Source organism: Megalobrama amblycephala, linkage group LG3 (assembly GCF_018812025.1).
Source record: "Megalobrama amblycephala isolate DHTTF-2021 linkage group LG3, ASM1881202v1, whole genome shotgun sequence".
NCBI lineage: Eukaryota > Metazoa > Chordata > Actinopteri > Cypriniformes > Xenocyprididae > Megalobrama > Megalobrama amblycephala.
Window position 1 is genome coordinate 29,124,974 of NC_063046.1, and position 25,502 is coordinate 29,150,475.

Consider the following 25,502-nt stretch of genomic DNA (forward strand, 5'->3'; position numbering starts at 1 on the left):
CTTTCTGTGTGTTTGAAAGTGTAAATTAACTTGCTTTTAACGCAGACCTCATCAGATTGTGTTCTGATGAACGAAGGTGTGGAACGACAGGTGAGGGTGAGTAATTAGGTGAGTAATTAATGACATAAACTTCATTTTTAGGTGAACTAGCCCTTTAAGGGTGGCAATTAAGATTCATTGGGCTAAAATGGTGGAAATCTGGATCAGGAAGCGTGAGGGATAATTTTCACACGTGAATTGGCCACCACAGAGTCCTGACTTTAATCCCACTGAAAGTGTTTGAGATGTGTTGGAGAAAACTTTACAGAGTGGTTTGAATCTTCCATTGTCAATGCAGCCAAAAACTACTGCAACTCTTGATGGAAATAAATGTTAAGTTACATAAGTTTGTTGAAACAATTCCACAACGAAGGCACAGCACAATAAAAGCTAAAGCCAGCAACATAGGAGACTGTCTGACTGTATTTGCCCATGCAGTGTATTAGCCATTTCGATATGGTTATTTACAGTTTGAGAATGTAAATGACACAACCAGAAATGTAAGAACTTCTTTCTCATCTATTTTTTATGCACAGCTTCCAATAACCTTTTTTTTCTTTTGTCTTTAAGGGATATCTCATAGAAATCAAAGAAGATTGAAGAAGAAGGAAAAGTCACTGAAGCATTTCTTGAAAATTTTACCCTTCTAGATCCCTTAAAAACTTTCAGTTCTGTCTTTCCTGCACATCATCCACTTGCTTTCTGCGGTAGGTGCAAGTGTGTGGCTCTCAGATGTCTGGGTCTCTGCCCTTGCCTTCACCCTCTCCCTCTCCCTCTCCCTCTCCCTCTCCCTCTCCCTCATGTGACTACAGTGAATGGTCTCCAACTTGGGTGCTGATTCCGAGTGTGTACCTCTTGGTGTTTGTCGTGGGCTCCCTGGGTAACGGCTTAGTGCTATGGGTGTACCTGGACCGCCGAGTGAGAGGCCGCGGGAGAATTGGCAGCTGCTCCAAATCTTCCCAGACCTCCGATCCTCCTCCTTGCCGCTCCCCCACATCTTCTCGTTCAGTGACAGAGTCTTTAATAGCCAGTCTAGCATTGGCTGACCTGGCCTTCGTCATGACCCTGCCTTTGTGGGCGACATACACAGCGCTGGGCTACCACTGGCCCTTTGGCCATGTTCTGTGTCAGGTGAGCAGTTACATCGTGGCATTGAACATGTATGCGAGTGTGTTTTCTCTGACCGGGCTTAGCGTGGAGCGTTACTGCGTCATCACACGACAGCATGGCAACGGCTCAAAGCAGGGACGGTCAACCACACGTGCCAAATGGATTGTGGGTATGGTGTGGCTGGCGGCTGGAATCCTGGCACTTCCTGCTTTGCTTCTGCGGACTGTTAGGGAGGTGGATTCGGATATGGGAGCTGATGGCGAGGGGCAGGATGGACATGCGTCCTCCTGCTTGTGTGATATGGACTACTCCAGTTTGATCTCAAGTGAACTTGACCCTGCAGCTTCAGAGCAGGCGGAAATGATGTGGTCAGCAGCTTTGGGGTTAAAATCAACTCTTCTTGGCTTTCTGTTACCTCTCGTAGTGCTTTTGCTCTGCTACGGCTGGCTGGGGCGTCTCCTTTCCCGACACTTCAGCCTAGGCGTGCGCCCCGATCATACGCGCCAACGCAGGCTCCTCCGCATTATCATCACCCTTGTGCTGGCCTTCTTCCTCTGCTGGCTACCCTTCCACACCAACAAGACACTCTCTGCTATGGTAGAACTGGGCATCCTTCCCTTTTCCTGCAGTTTTGACCAGTGGTTGGTGGCAGCCCATCCATACTCCATCTGTCTGGGCTACATAAACAGCTGTTTGAACCCTCTGCTGTACGCTTGCTGTGACCCAACACTCCGAAAGCACTGCAGTGGTCTGCTCATGTGCGTATGGGTCAAATGCAGAGGTCAGAAGGGAGGAGATGAGGAACAACGCAAGAATTCACCAATACCATCTGGGACACATGAAGTGACAGTTAGTAGAGATGAGCAATGAAGAGGCAAACAGATTGATGTGGTAAACAGGCTGTGGGACTGAGATGGACCATTTCTGTGGAAAATTCCTAAATAGGACTGTGAGAATCAGATTATTATTTCCCATTCATCTGTGAGATTTAGCATGAACTTCACCCCCTCAAGAGTTGCTGACATAGTGTGGGAATTGATAAACAGACAGGATCCAGTTAACGTTTTCCCATGACATTATGCCAGAGTGAAGAGGAGCTAACAAGTTTTAGATAAAATACACTTGTACCTCCCATCAAACTGATGTAACTCAACTGCAGTGTTGGCTTGTTGCTGAATTATGAACAGCTACAGTATGTTATTTGCCCATATATGCAATAATTTTTATTACATGTAAATAAAATTGAGTCTATTTAGTCATATCAATGACTTTCAGGGTCAGGAGGCATGCATTTTTGTATGTATAAATGTAAATTTGTAAAAAAAAATAATTTTTGAAATCCCAGCAATGTAGGTGTTTCTTTTCCTATTTGTCTGAGGATCTCAAGCATCCTTGGCAAAATGCAGTAGCATTGGTGAAACCAATGGATTGGGAGTGTTTGAAAACAGTCTTTGTTGCAATTACATTTGACACCAGTGTAGCGGAAATCACACTTAAACTTTGAAAAATGGGAAAGCTAGATAATAAAATTTCCCAATCTCTAATAAAAACAGTGGAGATATGCAGAAACATTTCATAGAAAAAAAAGCCACAACCAAGTAATGGAAAAAAGGTTTGTGTTTTACTGAATTGAGAGACAAACAAAAGGTTAACTGAAAAATATTCAATAAATCATCACTGTGAGGCAGTCCAGTCTAAATGTGGCTGTTCTGTCTCTATCAGAACCAGGTCATTACTCAGAACAGTACTGGATCTTAGCAGCACAGGGTTACTGGTGTGCCTGATCCTGCTGTTGGACCACTTACACGCTCACATACATACACACACACACGCACACACACATACAGCACTCCACCGCATTAAGCATAGTACTGCAGATTGGCCTTCTTCTTTGCCTGCACCTCCAGAATGCCCTCCATGTAGTCTTCATGGTTAAGTTCAGTGGCTCCACGCCGCACAGCAATCATGCCCTAAAACACAAAATCGAACAATACACATTTAACATACAACATTCAGGAGCAATGACTATTCCCATAAAAACATGGGACATTTAGTAGAGCATTAAAGTGTTCAATTCAGATTCTGTTTTGCAAAACACTTTTTTTTTTTTTTTTTATTTTGCATTAAACAAGTGAAGTGACGTGCAGTCAAGTATGGTGTCTCATACTCAGAATTTTTCTTTTTTTCCTCACCTAATTGGGGGTTAGGTGCCTTGCTCAGGGGCACATCAGTTGTGGGTAATGAGCATGGAAGTGCTGTTCATACACTACTGAGACTCGAACCTGCAACCTTCAGGTTACAAGTCAGACTCTCTAACCTTTAGGGCACAACTGCGAGTGATATCGTTAGATGGGTATTCCATCAAAGAACGTGAAGGACCGGAATACTTTTTAGTACGCATGTGTCTCCCCTTTTTGAAATCAAACCTGTCACACAAATGACATCCAAGTCCAGGGCCTTAACCACAATGTTAAAGCAGAACTCAGTAAGATTTGCGAAGCTCCCCCTACAGGTTCCTTCAGTGAATCACACTGTCGTAAATACTCCAAACGCAGCTCTGGACTACAACGACTACAACGCTCACCAGCGCAGTAGTTTTGCAAATACAGTACAAGAAATCTCAATGGAGGTGGGTAATTTTCGAAATGGTCTTATAAAGTCATAATACATACATTGTTTTTGCATTACCATAAAGCATTTTGTCACTCTCGCGTGAACATGAACATGAGGCGAGATTGTTTCGGGTCGGTGCAGCTCAACTTGCAAGTGCTGTTTTTTGGCGTAGACGTGCCAGAGGGGGTTAGTGCACGCCTCAAACACACCACTACAAGTCAATTAACCATCGTAAGGACTTAGAAAACTATTTATGAAGGTTATAAAAAAAGTTACTTAGTTCTGCTTTAACACCACCACACAAAAAAAATATATAAGCAGTAAAGGTAAATGAATTAGAGATTGCAATGATCATACTTACAGCCTCAACACACACCGCTTTACACTGAGCTCCATTGAAGTCATCAGTACAGCGTGCCAATTCTTCATAGTTCACATCAGGACTATGGCACACAAAGAAATAAAGAGATAATGTGATAAATGGTGGGAAAGAACATAGAATTCGAATTCAAATGTATGTAACAGTTGCACTTTAGTTTAATAGATTGACATATGACTGTCATGCAACCAAAAATAAAGCCAATAAAACATTAAATAAAACATTACACCAATAAAACATTAAATATCAAAGCTTGTTTTGCAGGTTTAATTTCATGTCTTGCCCACAATAACTGCAAGCTCTACCACTGCAAGTGTCACATCTGTGCATTTGCTTTTAAAGGTGCTAAAGAGGATGTTTTGTTTTATACATTTTTGTAATATTACTAACTGTCTTTACTAACTGATAAAAGACTATTTATTAAGTGCACTGAAAGGAATAATATTAATATACATCATCTGTGCACGAGGTAGGGCCTTAAAAATATCAGCCAATCGTTTACACGATCATCGCGTAAACAATTGGCCCTCTGGCTTGTCAATCAATGCCATTACGTTCCTTGTGAAAGACGTGCGCGGATTGGCCCTCTGGCTTGTCAATCACTGCCATGTTCCTTGTGCGAGACGTGCGCGACTGCGCGCTCCAGTAACTTTCCACACTCTACAGGCGCCGCATGCAATGTTTTTGTCAGGAGACAGGAGTAACAACTGCAGATTGAGTTACCTGCGGTGAGTCCGACATAATGAATCCACTAACATTACACAGCGAATGCCAGTGGTAAACACTCGTGTTCCAATACTCGTGCACAAGTTTTTGGGAGGCGTTCCCTCGAAATGAGCTGTGAAGTAGGGGGGTTGTTCTTACGCATGCGCTCATTTCAAAAACTCACTAACAGTCTTTGGTTTCTCAGTCGACGAAAAGATCCTCTTTAGCACCTTTAAATGGTCATTCACTTCAGCAAACAAAAGGCTCAACCTATTAATAAATAAATGAAATGTATATTTTCTCATCACAACACCTAAGACCAACTGAAGCACAAAAGAACAAATGTTCCATACCAGACGTTCATTTTGCGTGAATGGATCTGCATAATGCGAGCACGAGCCTCCTCGTTGGGCATGGGGAACTCTATCTTACGATCCAGACGACCTGAACGCAGCAGAGCCGGGTCAAGGATATCCACCCTGTTAGTGGCAGCAATAACCTTGGAGGAAACAAGAAAAAACAAGTTGCAATATAAGGCTGAGAGGCTCACGTTTGTGACAGAGTAGACTACGGGCACAAGTGTGTACCTTCACTTGCATGTTGGGCTGGAAGCCGTCCAACTGATTGAGCAGCTCCAGCATGGTCCTCTGCACCTCTCTGTCTCCGGCCTTTTCACTGTCAAAGCGCTTGGTGCCAATAGCGTCTAGCTCATCAATGAAGATGATGGAGGGAGCTTTCTCCTTGGCAAGAGCAAATGCATCACGCACCAGTTTAGCACCATCACCAATAAACATCTGCACCAGCTGAGGGCCAGCCAACTTCAAAAATGTTGCCTGAGAAATGAAAGTTAGGTAAAATGTGAGGGACCAACACAAAAACTGTAGTGGATGTTAATATATCACACTGTAATTTGTTATCTGTTATAGAAGCACTAGAGCACTGATGGTTCTCTCTCTCACTCAGAGACACTGCACCTTGGTTTGGGCTGCACAGGCTCTGGCCAGCAAGGTCTTTCCTGTGCCTGGTGGTCCATACATCAGAACTCCCTTTGGTGGTTGGATGCCCAGATTCTCAAACTTCTCTTTGTGGTTCATGGGCAGAACAATCGCCTCCACCAGCTGCAAAGAGAAGAGCGGTGAGCTCAGCAACTACCAAACTGTCATTGTGAGCTACTTCTGGTGACTGGAATGAGGCAATTTTTCAGCCAGTACCTCTTGGATCTGTTTGTCAAGACCACCAATGTCACTGTACTGCTCTGTGGGCCTCTCATCCACTTCCATGGCCTTAACTCTAGAGTCATACTCAGTGGGTAGAGTCTCCAAAATCAGATAGGAGTCCTTATTCACACCCTGTCAACAGGTCAAGAAGCACATTCAACACATTTCTAGGCAAACCAGAAAAATATTTAAGACTGAGCATCCTGCACAAATCGGTCAAGGGAAATTCCTTTTCACTTACCACAAGATCACCAGGTTTCAGTTTCTCAGCATCCACCAAACCAATCACAGGCAGGAAATAGGTCTGCAATTATAACATGATTTTTTACAGAAAAACCAAACCAAAAATAAAGCCTTGGTAATTAAATTTGGGTAACTGAACTTGGTATGTTGTTCATGGTGCTGTGTATTCAGGTGACATAATAAACTGATCATTGTAAAGTTTGACAACAAGATGCCTTAAAGGGTTAGTTCACCCAAAAATGAAATTTCTGTCATTAATTACTTACCCTCATGTCGTTCCAAACCCATAAGACCTTCATTCATCTTCGGAACACAAATTAAGATAATTTTGATGAAATCTGAGTGTTTTTTTAATCCCCAATAGAAAGCAACATAATTACCACATTCAAGGTCCAGAAAAGTAGTAAAGACATCATTAAAATAGTCAACGTGACTACAGTGGTTCAGCCATAACGTTATAAAGAGAACACTTTTTGTGTGTAAAAACAAAACTAATGACTGGCATTTTGACGTAGAACATGGAAGCTCTGCACTGTCTATACTACGTCAACAGCGTAGGAGAATGACAGGGTAGAGAAGAAATTGTTCAATAAAGGCCTTATTTTTGTTTTGTTTTTGCACACAAAATGTATTCTTGTCACTTCATAACTTTAAGGTTAACCACTGTAGTCACGTTGATTATTTTAACAATGTCTACTACTTTTCTAGTAATTACATTGCTTTCTATGGGGGAATTAAAAAAACCCTCTTGGATTTCATCAAAAATATATTAATTTGTTTTATGAAGATGAACGAAGGTCTTACGGGTGTGGAACGACATGAGGGTGAGTACTTAATGACAGAAATTTCATTTTTGGGTGAACTAACCCTTAAATATCTCAATTAGAGATGCACCGATGTATCGGCCAACAATCGGTATTGGCCGATAAAAGCTATTATTATCAGTACTAGCCATCGGCCGATTTTATAAAAAACTGCCGATGATCAGGGCCGATTATATTCTGTCAATCAAAAGGGTGCGGAAAACCGTGTTCAGACTGCAACTCATACATACTGTGTGTGAAGAAACTCACTCGTGTTGAATTTTAACGCATTAACAGGTTAAAAATAGTGACGTTAAAGCAGGCTCTTTTTGACCCTATGAATCACCCGTAGTTCAAGACAGGGTTGCCAGGTCTGCGTTTTTTTCCTACATCAAATATTATTTGTAGTGCCTCCCATCCAATAATCACAAAAAGTTTTGTGCTTTATTACTTCAGATAAGAATAAAAGTTTGTTTTCAAATTCTGTCCATTTTATTATGAAATTCAAACAATAAATGGCTTTTGACGCTTTTAAATGTGACGTGTCAGATCGCTGTAATGCCTCAGTTCAGGCGGCAGAGCAGAGCGCGAGCCTTTTCTTCCTCTTCAATACAAGTTATATCTCGAAAAACATGCATGAACATCAAAGGTATGTTGAAAGATATAGTACAAATTACCAGAATGTCTCATGTAATAACTTTATTTGTGTTACAACCACGGAAAGACGTCAATAAAACAGCTTGTGAACAATATGTCAGTCACACCATGTCGCATTTTAATGTTTTCCACTGTTCACGGTTCCTTAGCTATCTAAATATAAAAAACACTAGAGAGGAGCTTATTTACTGTTAATTATATGTTTCTGTAAATTTGCCATGAAGACAAGAGCTTATGAAAATTACCTTATGTAATACTAAGTTTTATACATTTCAGTTTTTATTTGAGTGTAATTATTATTATATCTGAAAATAAACAGCAGTTGAATGTAATGAGAGGGTTCCCTGTATAGTTTGCAACATTATTTGGGAGAGATTTTTTTTTTCCCCATAAGAAAAACCAAACTATCGGTATCGGTATCGGCCGATATCATTCTGTATCGGCAGAGAAATTTAGTATCGGTGCATCTCTAATTCTGACAGTAAAAACATCATTAGAGAAGCGCCAATTAAACGTCAATATTTCAGTCAATTATTTCAGCCCTCCAAAACCAAAAATTTGTTGCTGAAATTTCAGTGCATCACTACTTTATATGTCATAAACCTTAAAACCCTTAAGACAAAGTTACTGAACTCTAGAACCTACACAAATGTACTGGAAAATGTTTGTAAAGAAAAAAACATAAGCATGATGGTAAGCCACACAATAACAAGACTACAGCTGTTCATATAATCTATTTGACTCACCTGTCGTGTGGAGGTTTTGATGACGGCACATTTGCCCTTCCTCTGTGAATCCAGATCAATGTTGGCCCCATCCTCTTCCTGGTCATTGGGGTCTACATCCAGCAGCTTCCATTCAAAAACACAACACATACAAACTTTAAATCCCATACACATACGCTTTTAAAAAGCTCCTTACTGCCCCATTCTGACAGATATTTTACCTCTATGACGTTAGAGACGAGGTAGGGCAGAGTCTTGTTCACTTTGATTTTCTCTGTGTTTTCCTTGATTTTGTCTTTCATGGCCTGCAGCTCATGAGTGACACGCAGAACCTCACTCTTCATGATCTGAAATCATATACATTACAATGAGATTCAGAACTGCATGCAGACACTGAAAACAATCGTCTGATTTACAGTATGAAGGGTACCTTAATCTCACTGTCCAAAAGACGAGTCCTCTGAACAATCTCTTCAGTGGACATCTTAAGAACCTCCTCGCCGATGCCATCCTATAAAATACGACGAGGTCTTGTGTGAATACAGATTGTGTGAAGAAGAATATCGTTTATTCATTAGCACGTCTGCCTCTTTTTAAGTCTTCCAGACACTAACCTCATAAACGTCCGATCAATATATCATTATAATGAATAGTAATACATCTAATCAAACTTAATGAGCAGAAGAAAACATCGGTTACCATGATCACCGTTAGCTTATCTCTGCTAATGTTATCCTAGCAAGCTATCATCACACTTTTACTAAAGATGTTTTGGGATCTTCCTGTAATTTTGGACCGAATTAAAATCAGAGTTGTTCGGTCATTATTTATCACGCCGAATGATCGTAGGGATGAATGCAAACTTTTGAATGAAAAAATAAAAAATGAATGAAGCAAAGTGAAATTCACTGTGTCATGCTATGCTCTTCCATTAGAAAACCGTCAGACACAATGTCAGTGCTAAAACATCATTTGAACACATTTCTTCCTAATAAACAGCATATTTCTGCCCATATGTACAACATTAACTAGCTTTGGAAAATAGAATAGAACCCAAAAAACACAAAAACAAACCTCCACCTCATCCCAAACTGATCTGTCATTCAGCGACGACATCTTGAAATGCTGCTTCTTCTCAGGAACGGGTTTTTGTGGATCGCGTCAGGGAGCGCCACTGCCCCCACCTGGGGCGGATGAGAACTGCTTAGGATTCATTCACGCTCTCTGACTTGGGCCTCGTTTATAAAACACGAAAAGAACGAATTTTTACGTAGACCAGATGTCTTAAACCTTTTTCAGGCCAATAACTTATTGGTGGAAAGAGATTAGCTTAGCTTTGGTTCATACTAATAATTTCATGTAATGCATCTTTTTTTCCGCAAACATTTCTCTTGAACACCCATAGTTCAAATTAAAACCAGGTGCAGTGTGTACACTTTAGCGGCATCTAGCGGTGAGATTAGATGCCGCTATAGAGAAGCTACGGTGGCCAATACAGGACAAAGATATCGTCGTCTGAGACAGAGGAGAGTAACCAGTCAATCAAACATGCTCTGTAGAGCAGTTTGTCCATTTAGGGCAGGGATGGACAACTCCGGTCCTGGAGGGCCAGTGTCCTGCAGAGTTTATCTCCATCCCTGATAAAAACTCACTTGCCTATAACTTTCTACTAATCCTAAAGACCTTGATTAGCTGGTTCAGGTGTGTTTGATTAGGGTTGGAGCTAAACTCTGCTGGATACTGGCCCTCCAGGACCGGAGTTGTCCATCCCTGATTTAGGGCTACTGTAATAAAAACATGCCGGCGCAAAATGGTGACCCGCGGTGTACGTAGATAGAAATGGCTCATTCTAAGGTAGTAAAAACATGACGGTTCATTATGTAAGGTCTTTTACACCACTGAAAACATAGTTATGTATATTATATTGCATTTCTGTCAATAGATCATCCTAAAATTTACACATTGCACCTTTAATAAATACCCATTTAATAAATAATTTCCCCCATATATTCTTGCATCATATGTAAATAAAATTCTATGTGCAGTTCATGTCAGACTGTATTTCATTTACCCTGTATTTGTTTTTTGCACAATAACAATAAAATTGAAGATGAAAAAACAATGTTACAGCTAGTTCATGAAATGATTCTGTATGTTTAGCACCAGTGTTGTGCAGATGATGGACAGCTAAGACACAAAGACCAAAAAAAAGCATTCTCACATTTATTTGGGTCCATTTGAATGTCGTTAGAAATAAAAATCTCAACAGTTTCTGACTGGACTGGAGCTCTAATGGAGATGCGGGTAGAAGTCGACCTCCACCAACACACACTGTCCAAACTCACTCACTGATATGAAGCCACAAGAGGCTTATCTGTCAAAATGTCCAAGATGGGGGTCAAGCTTAGCAAAGTTATGCAAAACACATTTGGTAGACATCAGGTTGACAATACAGTGGCTCAAGGTGCAGTCTGCTATTAACAGGACAGAAAATTTTTTGTTTGTCAGTCAGTGCATGAACCAGTAGAGACAAACGCATATCTATAATTACCGTTTTACTGACAAGCATTATGGTTGAGCACAAAAAACAGAGGTGTTAGGGGCCTGTACTGGATTCAGGCACAGATGGTCTAGAGCGCCCTTGAGTGCTTCACTGAAATTATACTGTGATTTATTTTACTTGGTTATGTATACAAATCCCTGGGTATTAAAATAAAGCTCTTCATGATTTCAAATCAAAGCAAATAACAATGTAGTGAAAAGGTACTGCTCAATTAATAGTAATAATCCTGGAGGCTGATGCAGACTGATTATCAAAAAAAGTTTGTCATCTTAAACAAGTGCATACGAAGGATTAGGAGTCCAACTTTGTGGGCCAGCTCAATTATATTATCATAATTATAGACTATGCTGATAGCTTCCCATTCAAAAAAATCTCTTCTGCTCAATGGCGTACATCTTCCCTGCAGGCAACTTTCTGAAGAACAGACTGTTGCCTCGGCTCATGTTGCCCTGAGACACACAAGGAGAGAGGGGGAATCCGAATTAGATTATCTGACACTTTCTTTAGTTAGTAGGTCAATGTAGAAAAACAGACAGTACTAGACAGTAATCAACAAAACATTTTTCATTGTTGCTCAAGATGTCAATGCCTCTCATCCAGTCAACAGATGAACTTATTAGGACAACAAGAGAAACATCTTCTGCAACAGGAGAATCAGATCCAGCTTGACAAACAGAATAAAACTATTTTTGGTGGTTTTCTGCAGTCACATAGTTCAACTCATTATTAAAGTAGTGTGCTGCTATAATTCTATTAGCCCTTTTATTGGATTAGCCTAGTAAGATTCCAATTAACATTAGAAGCTCATCAGCGGAAGAACTCCCATATATTGACCATAGACAGTAAAGATATTGACTAGACTGTGGCGGCCCGCCACATTCTAATTTGTCCCGCCACAGTCTCAAAATGAAACGGAAATTAGGTTTGTCGCGATATTTAAATAACCGTCTGATAATTGCGCTCTTTTATATGGCAAAAGTGGGAGTCATAGAGCAAAATAAGTAGACTACCACCAATTAACTTTTCGTGCACTATATTCAAATTAATCTGAAGCTATTCCATAGCCTCATGTGAAGGAGTACATTGTTAAGTTCACGGTCAGAAACTTAACAATGTAGTCAGAAACGACAGTCAGCACGGTGAAACTCTCCAATATGATATTCCCATTATAGGGGTAGATAAAGGGCTGTGGATTTGCATAAAATTACTTTATCTTGCTGGAGTTTATTGCGGTTTCTGAACGGTGTCATCATACTGGCTACAGGATGTCTGTTAGATCGCACAACACAAGGACTATGAATTTGCGTCACACGCACAATAACTAGAATTTAAAAAAGTGAGAAGAAACATATGTTTAATAAACTGTTAGAAGCAGATATACACAGGGATTCTCTTTGTACCGTGAACTTTTCAATGCGCTGCGCAACTGCGTGCTCTGACTCCACATTGCTTCAAGCACATCATTCTGCACCCGGGATGCGCATTGGCCGTTTTTTTGCTGCTGTTTTGAAGCGTTTCATATTATCATGGTTTTGCACACTGAAAGATTATTAATAGCCTATTTTGTTCTGTCGTATCTATCATATCTTGTTGCCCCATTAAGAAGATGCACAATACATTTAAAATAAGCGTCTTTTAATCTTACATTAATATAAATACATATAATTATTTATATATAAATCTAATATACATGGGTTTTTTTCATTTCATAAGAATACAAATAGTAATTTTAAACTTTTTATTACCATTTGGATTTATAAAATTACTGTGCAAAGTTGTTTTGTTTTTTCCCCCAGGATTAGGCTAGAATACTTTTTGCTGCTGAATTATATAGGCTAATCACCTAGTTTACTTCTTTATTTATTTGGTCAGCTAATGATTCTATATTTTTATTCATTTGTTATTTTTCTCTATAATGAAGTAATGTGTTTAGTGCATTCTGGATTGTTTAACAAATCAAAGAGTAACCATTCCACAAATACAGATGTATAGATACAGGCTCCCACTAATAAATTAATTAAACAAAGGTACATATTTTGCTACATATTTTTAATGGTTTTATGGTTTTAATTGTATACTCTGAAATGTACAAAATTTTCCTCCGGGGGGCATGCCCCCGGATCCCCCTAGAGGAACCGATGTCCACCCACCACAGTCTCACAAAATCCTGTGGGAAACACTGAAGACCTGTTAACAAAATTCAAATCCCCATTCCCAGAAAAAAAACATTGCTCACCTCTCGGCTCAAGTGACCCCAGCAGTGGAGCCAGTTGGGATAAATGGCAGCATAAGGTGGCAGACCTCCAGCCAGCCTGGGTCAGATCAGGAGAAACATTACATACAAATTATCATCCATTTACAACAATACCTCCATTAGTCTTAAATATTGTAAGGATCAGTTCATCAAATACAGGTAGCCTACATGCCAGTACATGAAATTTATGGCAAAGGAGAATTAGTGAATAAATAGTTACAGAACAAGTTTACAAACTTCTTATGAAGCTAAGAAACCAGATCTCTGACTACTGACTCACTATTCATATACAATAAAATCTTCTTTAATGCCACTCAAACCACTTGCAAATGCTTCCACTGGAGTCACACAAAATCCCTTACCCACAGTTATTTACTGCCATCAGGTTGGACACCAATACAAATGGATATGTCAGCATACTTGCAAAAAACTGAGTGGAAGTCAAAAAGAAAAAGAGGAAAATGTTAGAATGAAAGCAATAACAAAACCTAGTCGGTCATTCAAAACAGTCCTCTACGAACACATTGGAAATAAAATCGCCAGTAGCTAGTAATGTTTTTATTTTACTCACCAGACAAACACAAACCAACACATATATGATGCAAAACATATCTCTCCGATTTACTCTTTAAGCTGTCATCTGGTTTTCCAAACCAAGAGTCGTCTTGTTTTTTACTTCCATTTTATTTTAATTTTGACATCTTAATTAAATTGATAGTTACACTTTTTATTATTTTTAGCAATACAATTTAGAAGTGTAGGAACAATCTGAAAGTACAAAACGATGCAGCTTTTTAAAAACTTACAGTAACACTTTATTTTACACCATCCTTGTTACAAATTACATGTAGTTACTATAGTAATTACTATAAATTGTGTATAATTACAGTACATGCAACTAACCCTAAACCAGTGCTTCTCAAACCTGTCCTAGTTTGAGAAGCAATGGCCTAAATCACCCCATAATCCTAACCATAATACTAATACTCATACTACTAATTATAATATAATGCGATAAAATTTACGAAAATATTTATATTTGTTTAACAAAATGAACAACAGTCAAAGACGACTGCTCATATCTTCCCTGAGGTTATACTGTAGTCCAAACTTGGTCCTGAAGGGCCACTGTCCTGCAGAGTTTAGCTCCAACCCCAATTAAACACACCTGGAGCTAAACTCTGCAGGACAGTGGAGATCCCTGCTGTAGACAGTCTGCTGGGCTCATGAATATTAAATCACTCTCTGCTTTGTCCCTGAACTGATTTGCTGAACTCCAAACGCGGATGGCGATAGGTGAGAACTAGAGAACTGGAATACTGTTCGCACATTATTTCCAAACACTGCCGAAGAAACCAGCTGGCAATGGCTTCTGCTTGGTCTTAAATTATTTGTTTTTATGTGACTGGTTAGAATACTGAATAATTCCAAACAATGAGCAAACAGAGCATTTTTTCACTAAGCGACAGAAGGCCAACTAAACAGAGTTCACGCTGCAAATCACATTGGAAAATGCTTTATTACAATTCGCTTTATTCCTGCAATATTGAAATTTAAAACTAATCTTTCCACGCCCTGATAAATGAGCTTGGCATTCTTTTCCGTCAATCCAAGTCTTCTAATGAGTAGGCAACCCTAAGCGCTCACTGGACACTACACGTATCACTTACTCGTAACCTCCAACTCAATCACTGATGAGTAAATTCAAACAATTTACTAGCCAATGGCTACTTATTCGCAGATATTATTTAGTCACTTAGCTCAAAATTGGGTAGAATATGTGAATGATTTACATGCTTTTGTAGAGGTTGGTTTTAAAACAAGAATCAAACAATACTTTGCGCTTCCCACTGATCACGTGAATAGCTTGTGTCAAATGACTTACCCCGGTCACAGCTTGAGAGCAGTTCTTAATCTCTCCTGTATGACTCGTCTGAGACAGACACAACAGGATAATCAAACTCAGTACACACATTGCAATTATGATAACTACATATGTACATTTGCTGTTCTATCAAAACACTATGCAATGATGAAACAAATACTGAAAGATGAAAAATATCTCAAATACTTATAACACTGAATTTTTGTACAAATCTAGGGGCAAGAAGCCTTGTTGTTTGTGCATGAGTTTGTGTGTGCTTACGTACTGAGTCGTCTATAGCGTATGTGTTTATGAAGTGAGCAAGCATGTTGCAGATCCACAGGGACAGAGCATCACCCAATAAACGAGGAATGATGCCACTGTGGGATGAAAAACGCATTAATAGTGAAACTAAAGAGTTATATTTTACATTTATTAAGCACTTAAGATGACTAGTAGATTTTTGAGGTTTGACTGATTTTCCTCACATATATGTATCCCACCTGGTGTCATGCATTTAAAAGAGTACAACAGCATCATGAAGCAAAACACAGACTGCCTTGAAAATGTCACTTTGAACTTACGCAAAAAACCCCAGGATTCCCTCTTCCCTGTAGATGGTAACTATGGAGTCAAAGACGCCACTGGAAGGAACAAAAATAAAATAAACATTTAATGTGTGATGCAGAGAAGAAAACCTGAAATCCCAAAAAAGAAAATGACTGACCTGTATTTGGCTTCTCTACCAATAAATTGGACCATGCATCTGAGAGTGATCACTGGCATGGAAAAAAGACAGCAGATGACATTGTGAAAAGTGAGATTCAAATCACAAAACATGTTATTTTTTGTATTAACTGTATTTACCGTGAAAAGGGTGCGTGACAATTGTAGCACATGAGCGTGCAATCATCTCTTTAGTGGTCTGAGAAGACATAAAATAAAGAGGAAAGTAGAAAAAAAAAAGCAGAAATACACTAAATGTTTCAGAAATCGATGAATGGTGCAAACATGAAAGTCTGTTTTGAAATATTTTCTACGTGTCATTCAGTCACATCGGACTTGACCGTGTGAACAGGCATTCGCCTACATACAAGATTTACATATAATTCTTAACTTCTGCTTTATGTGTCTCACCTCATTTACTACATGTTGCAGAGAACCATCCTCTGCTTTCTGGCCGCTTCCCACAACCTGAGAGGGTGAAGAGATATTACTATTATATCACCTCACACACAAATGTGCAACAGACTGCAGCAATGACAGCCAAAGTTAAAGAAAACAAAAAGGTACTAAAATAATACTTCTGTACACGAATGTGTTCTTACCTCAATTTTTTCCTCCTGGCACTTCTGTGGGTTATAACAAAAGGTTAGAGCCAGATAAAATGGAGTATAAATAACTTCTACTCAACTGTGCCCAGCCAGATCAACATAAGTCACATTGCGACAGTCTAAACATACAGCCAAGCAACACCCTGCACAGACCACAGTTACAGAAATCTAACTAAAGGCTGGAATACACTACACAAATTTTACACAAAGCATCATACACTTGCTGACTTAGTTAATGGGCATCACACACTAAATGACAGGATTACACACTTTTAGACTTTAAAGCCATTCCAAACGCAACAAACTAGGGCTGTCACTAGTAATGATTATTTTGGTAATTGAGTAATCAGTTGATTATTTTGACGATTAATCAAATAATCGGATCTATATTTTTTGTGGTAATAAAAACAGGCCTAAGCAAAGATCTAAGCCTTTAAAATGATACGGTTTGTGGATTCTCATCCGTGGAATAAGCCACTTCTGGTATTTTGCAGGTTATTCAACAAGGGTAAATTGTAATAGAGGATTTTTAAAAAAATGAGTACTCGAATTTAATTGAGGAATCGTGACAGCCCTACAACAAACTCACAGAAACATGCACATTGTTGCTATAGGATATGAAAACAATGCCTGGCTAGGACAAATAAAAACACTGGGCTCTAAAATCAGCTCAAAATTTCAAATATGTTTGATATCCTCCAAATGAATGACTATGGAATCATAGTCTGAACTGAAGCTTACAAAAACAATAATAATAGTAGTAATAAAAATAATAATAATAATAATATGCAGTTTGTGTCCATCATACACCATACACATTTTCTGCAAAAATCAATAAATTCAGACTTCCCAAAATCTGGAGACTGGCGATTCCTGCCTTCACGTACATCACTTTACTTTACATGCAACAATCCAAAAAGTTCTGTGGTATCTTTCACACAGTCAATACATTCTCGGCATATTCTGTATGATAACAAAAATCCTTTCTATTTCCATTCTTAGCAGACACTTTCTCATCAAAGAGGTCTACAAGAAATAAACCTCGGAAGAACCTGGTGTGCATATCGTACCTGCAAGACTTTACTGTGGACAATGGTGCCAATGGTCCCAGCACAAAGCCTCGGAGTGAGGCCCTTAAACAGGCCTGATTTCCCATCGGTTTTGATGATGTGTTTGGCTGAAAGACACAAATGTAAGCATAGGAACTGCATGCATTTTCCAGAATTCTTAATCACATTGGAGACCATATAAATAAATGGCAAGATAGACACATTGTAAAAGCAGCTATTCGCTTTATCTTACCATATGCAAAGAGCCCTGGAAGCTGGTACACTTGTCGACCAAACATATTCCTGCCTAGAGTAGGAGGAAGAGGTTCATGTCCAACCTATATTTGCAAAGATATAAATAAGTTAGTGTGCCATTAAAGACGGGTGTGAAATTGATTCACAATACATTTTATTGTCCCTCAAAGTAAGCATATGTAGACACAAGGCCCCTTCTTGCAGTATAGTTATATTACACAATATCTGAATTGGAAGAAATGTAAACTTTTATAATATTACTGTGAAAACCTGTCATTATATATCAGAAGTAAGCAAAGTGAAATGAATGAGATATAAACCTCATTAAGATTACAAAAATAAAAAAGCTTGTATTATTTTGCAGAATCAATTTACTTTCACTTTTACACAAAAAACAAATGGGGTTACATCTTTGTTTGCCTACTACACTGTAGATACATTTGTTATCAGACTGCAATACAGTGTAGAGCACACTGCCTTAATGTTAATAAAAAACACAACCTGCAGTAAACTTAATCAATATCCAGAAAGACAGACGTGCTTTACCAGAACACTGAATGACACCAGACACTGGTGTGAATATGCTGCTCTCATTGTTTTCAGGGGGCATAAGATTATACATTAGAATAGTACGAGTTGTTCCTATATATGCTGTAATTGCTATAAAAATGACTTCTGACAGACCTTACAGGTTGACCTTTCAATTAACTCGCACATTAGACAGCGGTCAATAACCCTGTAGAACAACCAATAACTACACAACGAGAATCAACACCTTTATCCCTGTAAACACATCTACTGCACACAAAGATGCTCATGTCTCAGAAGAAAATATTACCATATGTATTAAACAGGTTACTGTTAACAAACCAACTGGCTAACATTTAACAACATGCTATCGAAACTGCTCGACAGCAGCGCATGTGCAGTCGGGAACTTGCTGCTGCTGCTCTCATTATTGTGTAAATCTTACCTGAACTAAAACCTTGATGTACATAAGAGGGTGGGAAAGGACTGTTAGTCCAGACCCAAGGAGGACTTGGCCACATGTGTCCGCCATTACTAAGACAATCCGAAACGTCCCCCTCCTTGACAGAGAAGGTCCGCTGGTAGTGATACGCGCAAAACAGTGTTGCCAGATTTCGCTAAATGAAAAACCCCAAACAAAACTAGCATTACAATCTAAGCCTAAAATAAACAATTTTCCTCACGAACAATAGACCTAAACAGTTGATTTCAGTTTTTGTACCGCCGATGATTGCCAGATTTTTATTGATCTAATAATTTACAAAAAATACAGCATTCAGCCTACAACTGGTCTACAATTATCTATGAAATCAATTTACATTTCACTCGCGTGCGGCCACACACCTGTGGGTAAAGTATATAATGGGGTACGTGAGGGGTTGGAGAAAGCAAAAACAAATCCAGGCGATTAATCGTGATATATTATGTAGAAAGCTGCTCGAACGGCAGGTGACAACTATTATTATTGGTTGGTCATCATATTTTCGTGCAGTAGGCCTACCTGGGGAAAGTAATACCCGATAGGTTACTTTATTCTTAACTGCTAAAAACCGCAGCCCATTTCCTATATTTATAATTGTGAGTTATTAAAAAAACAAAACAAGAACAAAGTCGCTTATAAAAAGCGGACATGGCAACACTGACTTATCACGTGATGAAGTTACTCGTCTACATTGATCACCTGACTGGGACTGGGAGCTTTTTCTTCATTATCCGGCAGGTGGCGCAAGCTTACATCACATTAACAGACACAGTTGTGCCTGTGTGCAAGGAAAGTAGGCCCACATGAGTTGTATGGGTCCCTGCTGCCTTGCCGAGTTCTCTATTCTAGTAAAACTGCTGAATTCTCTCTTCTCTAGTAAAATGAAAGTATTATGAACTTATCATATAAATGAGGGTAGCCTAATTTTAATTATATTTTAGGTTATCTTTAATACATATAGAGGTAAGGCTGCCCTTAGGTAGATCTGTGTCTGCTCCAAAGTGGCAGTGCCGCATAAATGCGCTATACGACCCAGCTCAGAGTAGCTTTAAACTTTGCAATTTTCATGACAGAATATACATTTTAATTTAATATATTTAAATTTCATATTCCCGTTCATCATTTCATGTTTCTGTTGAAACATGATTTATGAAAACAGACACCAGATAAAATCTTAGCTAAAGGATTTTTCCTTATAAAGTGTGCATTATAATGTGCACTTATAAATGTGCATATCATTTTAATTCAGTATGGGTCTGAATAGGTTAATGCTGTGTTATAAGCCTGGTGTTCAAGCTACTCTTTCATCAGACAGAACTGTGTATCTCTACATCTCTGAATCATTAAGTGGTTTCATAAATCGTCTGAGATCGTCTGTAAATTCTTATTTGACAGGTGGAATTAAATTTTAATGTCGATCATTTAAGAGACGAAGCAGGAAGCTGGATTCATTCTGAATATTTACACCAATGTGAGGTGAGTGTCTTTTGATATCTTACTCAACAGGGATGAGATATACAGAAATGTTTGTAACAGGAGTGAATCAGAGGATATTCCAGTTTACATTTCAGAATGTAAAAGTGATTTATCAAAATCTAATTGATAGATAATTTGAACAATCATAATGCACATATAGGCCTATATGGGTACATGTAACTTATGGAGATGCTCAGCATTAAGTATATTCAGAAGAGTTTGATGTATCTATTTAAGAGCTTATCTTTTTTCTTATCTCTTTTCCCATGGAAGCATTTTGTTCAAAACATTTTGAAAAGCAGAATCCAGGTTTTTTGTAAGATTGCAAATCTCCATTTACCAAGAGAGAGGGAGAGAGAAAGAAAGAAAGAAAGAAAGAAAGAAAGAAAGAAAGAAAGAAAGAAAGAAAGAAAGAAAGAACGTCTGATATATTTACTTTTCCATTATATAATCTGTATATAAATCCCAGAACAGCTTTTCTGGGAGCTCTCATGATGTTTCTGTTGGTGGTGGCCATCTGTCTTCTGCTGAGCTCTTTTCAAGCCCAGAGTCGTTATATTGAGGTAAGAACAGACATGTCACTAATAGGTGAAATGAACTGTGAACTTTTTTATTTAGGGAATTCTAACCATCATATGTCCAAAATGTTTATGCATAAACAGGACATCTTTGAAAAGAGCTCTGAAGAAATTGGTAAGAAATTATTTTCAGTAATATGACTAATTGCCATGTGCAGTATAATTAAAATCTTTATATTTGACAGTTTTATTAACGCTTCAATAAACTAATACCGGTTCTCAGATAACAGCAGTGGACAAGTTGATAAATCAGTGACAGCTGTAATTGAAAGGACCAACAAATATGCAGGTAAGTAAGTCAAGTCAAGTCACCATTATTTATATAGCACTTTTTACAATGCAGATTGTGTCAAAGCAGCTTTACATTGATAGCTGGTACATAATTTGGCTGCACAGCAGCTCTTAAATAATAGTGTCAATGCAGGCAGATCAGAAGCACTGTTGAATAAATGTCAAGAATACTATTGAATATCAAATGTCAAGTGTCCCCAACTAAGCAAGCCAAAGGCGACAGCGGCAAGGAACCCAAACTCCATCAGGTGACATCAGGTGGCAAATAGGTGTTAAAATGGAGAAAAAAAAAACCTTGGGAGAAACGAGGCTTAGTCGGGGGGCCAGTTCTCCTCTGGCGAACAGTGCTTTGTTACAATCAGGTTGCTATCATAAATCTGATAGGATCGCAACAATCAAAGTATTTATTTCAGTTCCATCCAGTTGAGGATCGTATTCATCACAGCTATACATTCTGTTAATTTAGCGAATTGGTGATTTTCGTCAGGGCGCAAAGAAATATAGAGCTGAGTATCATCAGCGTAACAATGAAAACTAATGCCATGCTTCCTAATGATATCTCCCAAGGGTAGCATGTACAGAGTAAAAAGCAACGGTCCTAGTACTGAGCCTTGCGGTACTCCATATTTAACTTGTGATTGATATGACATCTCATCGTTTACTACTACAAACTGATAACGGTCAGATAAGTATGATTTGAACCATGCCAATGCAATTCCACTAATGCCAACATAATTTTCGAGTCTGTTTAGAAGAATATTGTGATCAATAGTGTCAAATGCAGCACTAAGATCCAGTAACACTAATAGAGAGATACAACCACGATCTGATGATAAGAGCAAATCATTGGTAACTCTAATGAGAGCAGTCTCAGTACTATGGTACGGTCTAAATCCTGACTGGAAATCTTCACAGATACTATTTCTTTCTAAAAAGGAACATAGTTGTGATGAAACTGCCTTTTCTAGTATTTTTGACAGAAAAGTGAGATTTGAGATCGGCCTGTAATTGACTAATTCTCTAGGATCAAGTTGTGGTTTTTTAATAAGAGGTTTAATAATAGCCAGCTTAAACGTTTTTGGTACGTATCCTAGTGATAAAGATGAATTAACAATATTAAGAAGAGGATCTATGACCTCTGGAAGCATCTCTTTCAATAGCTTAGTCGGTATAGGGTCTAACATACATGTATGATTTTGATGATTTAACAAGTTTAAACAATTCTTCCTCTCCTAAAGCAGTAAATGAATTGAATTTCTCTTTAGGGACACTACAATGCACTGTCTGACACAAGACTGTAGTAGACGGTTGCATGGTTATAATTTTTTCTCTAATATTATCAATCTTGCAAGTAAAGAAGTTCATAAAGTCATTACTGCTGTGCTCTTTGGAAACATCAGAAGTTGAAGCTTTATTTCTTGTTAATTTAGCCACTGTATCAAATAAATACCTAGGGTTGTGTTTATTTTCTTCTAAAAGTTTTGAAAAATAGGCAGATCTAGCAGTTTTTAAGGCCTTTCTGTACTCAGTCATTTTCTCTCTCCACAAAATGCGAAATACTTCTAGTTTTGTTTTCTTCCAGCTGCGCTCCAAGTAGACATGCTATTTGTAGAACGTGTCTTTTTTTTTTAAAATTGTTTTTGATTTTTTATGTCAGCAGCTCAATAAAGAGGGTACATTGATCAACAATAAAGAGAGGAAAGAAAGGAAATAATATTATTAACTATCCTTGATGAGGTATAAGCTCATTATGTTCTCAGAATAAGCATGATGAGTGAATTTCTGTGCTTTATGCCATACAGGACAGGGACTGAATGAGCCTTCAGTCATTTTTGGAGACATCGCTGTATCAACAGGCTTAGAAATTGCTGGTCCATGCACAGCTCGTGGATGCAAATGGCAAAGAAGCAAAAGTGGACAAGTCCTTGTGCCCTATGTCATCTCTGATGAATACTGTGAGAGACTGCTCTTAGCTCACTTAAAACCTTGTACTACATCATAACTGTTCAAGCCATTTTTAATATCTGAACTATCCAACAGCCTCCCGGGAGAAGGACGTAATTTTTCAAGGCTTGAGATCTTTTGAGAAATCGACCTGCATTCGCTTCATGCCTCGTACAAATCAGAGGGACTATATTAACATAGAGTCTAATTCAGGGTAAAAAATCTGATTTTCATTTATAACACAATTGCTGTTGCTCTATATTTGTGCTTAAAAATGCATTGTATTATAAATTGGAGCTTTGTATTAATTTAGATTTTTAATTAAGATTTAAGATGTAACTTGCAGATTTATTTACTGATAGACTCAACACAATATTGTTTAAAATGCAAATGTTAAATGAAATTAAATTATTGTGCTATAGCCTACAACTGCGCAGGAACGATGGTCACATGCTTTGTACCCCTCAGATCAAATCTGTTTAGAGTACTTAAAATGGCTAATGTTCACATGGGTTTAAAACCAGAAAATTAGCAATGATGCTTTTGGAGTCGATCAGTGAGTTAAAATCAACTCCATTTAATTGAATCAAGGCTTTACATAGTATGATTTTATGTCAGTACTGTAAATGTTAGGCTGCATGGTGTGGTGAATTGGGTGAAGCGTTTCGTAATCAGAAGTTTGCTTGCGGTTGATATGTAAAAGGAGGCTTGAGCAAGATATATATACTATAAATACAGGTTCCTCCAGGAGAACTGTACTCGTAGTACATGTACTGAATTCTATAAGTAATGTCTGAATTCTTCCATTATGTGCGATCCATAGGTGCTACTCTTTTGTTGGCCGTCGCATCGGAGGTCAGACTGTGTCTCTGGATCGTACTGGATGCATCTCCCTGAATATAGTGCAGCATGAGCTGCTTCACACACTGGGCTTTCACCACGAACACAACCGCAGTGATCGCGACAATCACGTCCAAATCCTTCTTAAAAACATCATTCCTGGTACATTGTTGTGTTCTAAAACTTTTACACTGTAGTTGCAAATCTTCTCAATGAGTGTGGAGAAGCTTTTGCTGTTAAATGCAGCTAAAAGTCACTAAAGTTTGTGCTATTGAGTTTTTAAGCAGAAATAGGAGAATAGAGTATTTACTGATTTTTAAAATGACTGAATATTGTTCCTTTGTGATTGCTATTCACTGTAATAGGGCAGGAGCAAAACTTTGACAAAATCAAGACTAACAACCTGGAGACTGCCTATGACTACAACTCTGTAATGCACTATGGAAGGCAAGTTTTTCTGCAGTTTAGTCAGAAATATATCTGGATACCCCCAAAACAGCTGAAAAAATTGTAACAACTAAACAAGTGTGCCTCTGGAATATGTTTGATACTGGTGTGTGTATGTGTGTGTTTGTGTGGTTTCAGATTTGCCTTCTCCAAGAACAGAGATCCAACCATCATCCCTATTCCTGACAGTAGCATGTCTATTGGCCGAGCTGAGAAGATGAGTTCAAATGATATTCTACGTGTTAACAGACTCTACTGCAGTCCTTCCTTCTCTTATTAATTCATTTAAAACAATAACATTTTGAAAGCTTTGTTAGCACTGGGTATAATTGCTGTCTGCTTTGAATAACACTGATAAGGAAATGCATTTATAGTTTGTATATGTTTCTCTTTTTTTCAGAATGGAACAAAAATTAGTCTGTGTTATCAAGAGTTATCTCTGTGTTATCTAGTCCTCAATGGAGGACTAAATACTTTACAGATTCACTTTATGTGATGTTATTAGCATCATTTTATAAATCTTTAGAGTTGAGGCTGTTTTTAAATCATTTGAGGGTTGCAACTTTTAGGTAGTTTGACATAGAGATGGAATGTTCTAAAACACACAGCTGAATAAAAGAAATACAAAACATTGCTCTTTGTCTATCTTATGGTTTGTGTGTCAGCGATCAGCCTTCGCCTACATTGAAAGGTTTGCTCAAGGTCCACTTCTTTTGAAATGAGGGTCTGTTAAATGGTGAAATTTGATGGAGCAAATATTTCAGATCTATATGTAGAACTGTAATGTTTGCGCAAGGCATCTTTTGAAATATTTCCACATCCTCTTTAGGAAGAAAAGGTTCACTTTACATCACTTGACTCAACATCTGGTTAACAGTACACCAGAGACATAAAAACTTCCTCTTTGTAAACCAGGTTTGTGGTCTCCTGTGGGGAGGTATTGCAGATGGAAAATGCTAATTTTGTTTGAAAAAGTTTCCCAACAGCTTACAACAGATATGAAGAATAATGGTTGACTGTGTTTCTGTCTTAATTAATAAAAATCTACATTTACCTATAGAAATAAGTAGTAGTAAATGGAGCTGAGTTATAATCACACTGTTTATC

At 38.3% G+C, this 25,502-nt stretch overlaps 4 protein-coding genes across 10 annotated transcripts; 2 read left to right on the forward strand and 2 right to left on the reverse strand.

Annotated features, from left to right (window-relative positions):
- The first annotated feature begins 694 nt into the window (after positions 1–694).
- Positions 695–2,398, forward strand: aplnr2 (apelin receptor 2). The gene has a single exon (XM_048184940.1). It carries the CDS (start codon positions 772–774, stop codon positions 2,017–2,019), a length of 1,248 nt encoding a protein of 415 aa, XP_048040897.1. The 5' UTR covers positions 695–771; the 3' UTR covers positions 2,020–2,398.
- A 350-nt stretch (positions 2,399–2,748) lies between these two features.
- On the reverse strand, positions 2,749–9,719 carry psmc3 (proteasome 26S subunit, ATPase 3). Its single transcript, XM_048184939.1, has 11 exons — positions 9,566–9,719; positions 8,922–9,002; positions 8,713–8,838; positions 8,513–8,617; positions 6,305–6,367; positions 6,058–6,195; positions 5,821–5,964; positions 5,434–5,679; positions 5,200–5,345; positions 4,124–4,205; positions 2,749–3,119 (listed from the first exon to the last, which is right to left on the reverse strand). Exons 1-11 carry the CDS (start codon positions 9,605–9,607, stop codon positions 3,009–3,011), a joined length of 1,284 nt encoding a protein of 427 aa, XP_048040896.1. The 5' UTR covers positions 9,608–9,719; the 3' UTR covers positions 2,749–3,008.
- A 981-nt stretch (positions 9,720–10,700) lies between these two features.
- On the reverse strand, positions 10,701–19,384 carry mtch2 (mitochondrial carrier homolog 2). 3 transcript variants are annotated; one of them, XM_048184944.1, is made up of 13 exons: positions 19,339–19,384; positions 17,809–17,893; positions 17,577–17,683; positions 16,501–16,524; positions 16,310–16,366; positions 16,040–16,097; positions 15,900–15,951; positions 15,757–15,816; positions 15,459–15,552; positions 15,194–15,241; positions 13,671–13,738; positions 13,291–13,366; positions 10,701–11,503 (listed from the first exon to the last, which is right to left on the reverse strand). In XM_048184944.1, exons 2-13 carry the CDS (start codon positions 17,852–17,854, stop codon positions 11,417–11,419), a joined length of 777 nt encoding a protein of 258 aa, XP_048040901.1. In that variant the 5' UTR covers positions 17,855–17,893; positions 19,339–19,384; the 3' UTR covers positions 10,701–11,416. The 3 variants fall into 3 exon arrangements, with proteins under 3 accessions (XP_048040901.1, XP_048040900.1, XP_048040899.1); XM_048184943.1 differs by lacking the exon at positions 19,339–19,384 and adding an exon at positions 18,784–19,141 and having other exon boundaries at positions 16,501–16,521; XM_048184942.1 differs by lacking the exon at positions 19,339–19,384 and adding an exon at positions 18,784–19,136.
- Positions 19,385–19,596: 212 nt separating this feature from the next.
- Positions 19,597–25,040, forward strand: c6ast1 (six-cysteine containing astacin protease 1). 5 transcript variants are annotated; one of them, XM_048184946.1, is made up of 10 exons: positions 19,597–19,667; positions 20,215–20,295; positions 20,765–20,858; positions 20,958–20,988; positions 21,097–21,162; positions 22,967–23,119; positions 23,205–23,322; positions 23,932–24,110; positions 24,314–24,395; positions 24,534–25,039. In XM_048184946.1, the coding sequence occupies exons 3-10, from the start codon at positions 20,787–20,789 to the stop codon at positions 24,673–24,675; spliced, it is 843 nt and encodes a 280-aa protein (XP_048040903.1). In that variant the 5' UTR covers positions 19,597–19,667; positions 20,215–20,295; positions 20,765–20,786; the 3' UTR covers positions 24,676–25,039. The 5 variants fall into 5 exon arrangements, with proteins under 5 accessions (XP_048040903.1, XP_048040905.1, XP_048040904.1 ...); XM_048184947.1 differs by having other exon boundaries at positions 19,605–19,782; positions 20,770–20,858; positions 24,534–25,040; XM_048184945.1 differs by having other exon boundaries at positions 19,605–19,782.
- Positions 25,041–25,502: the final 462 nt, after the last annotated feature.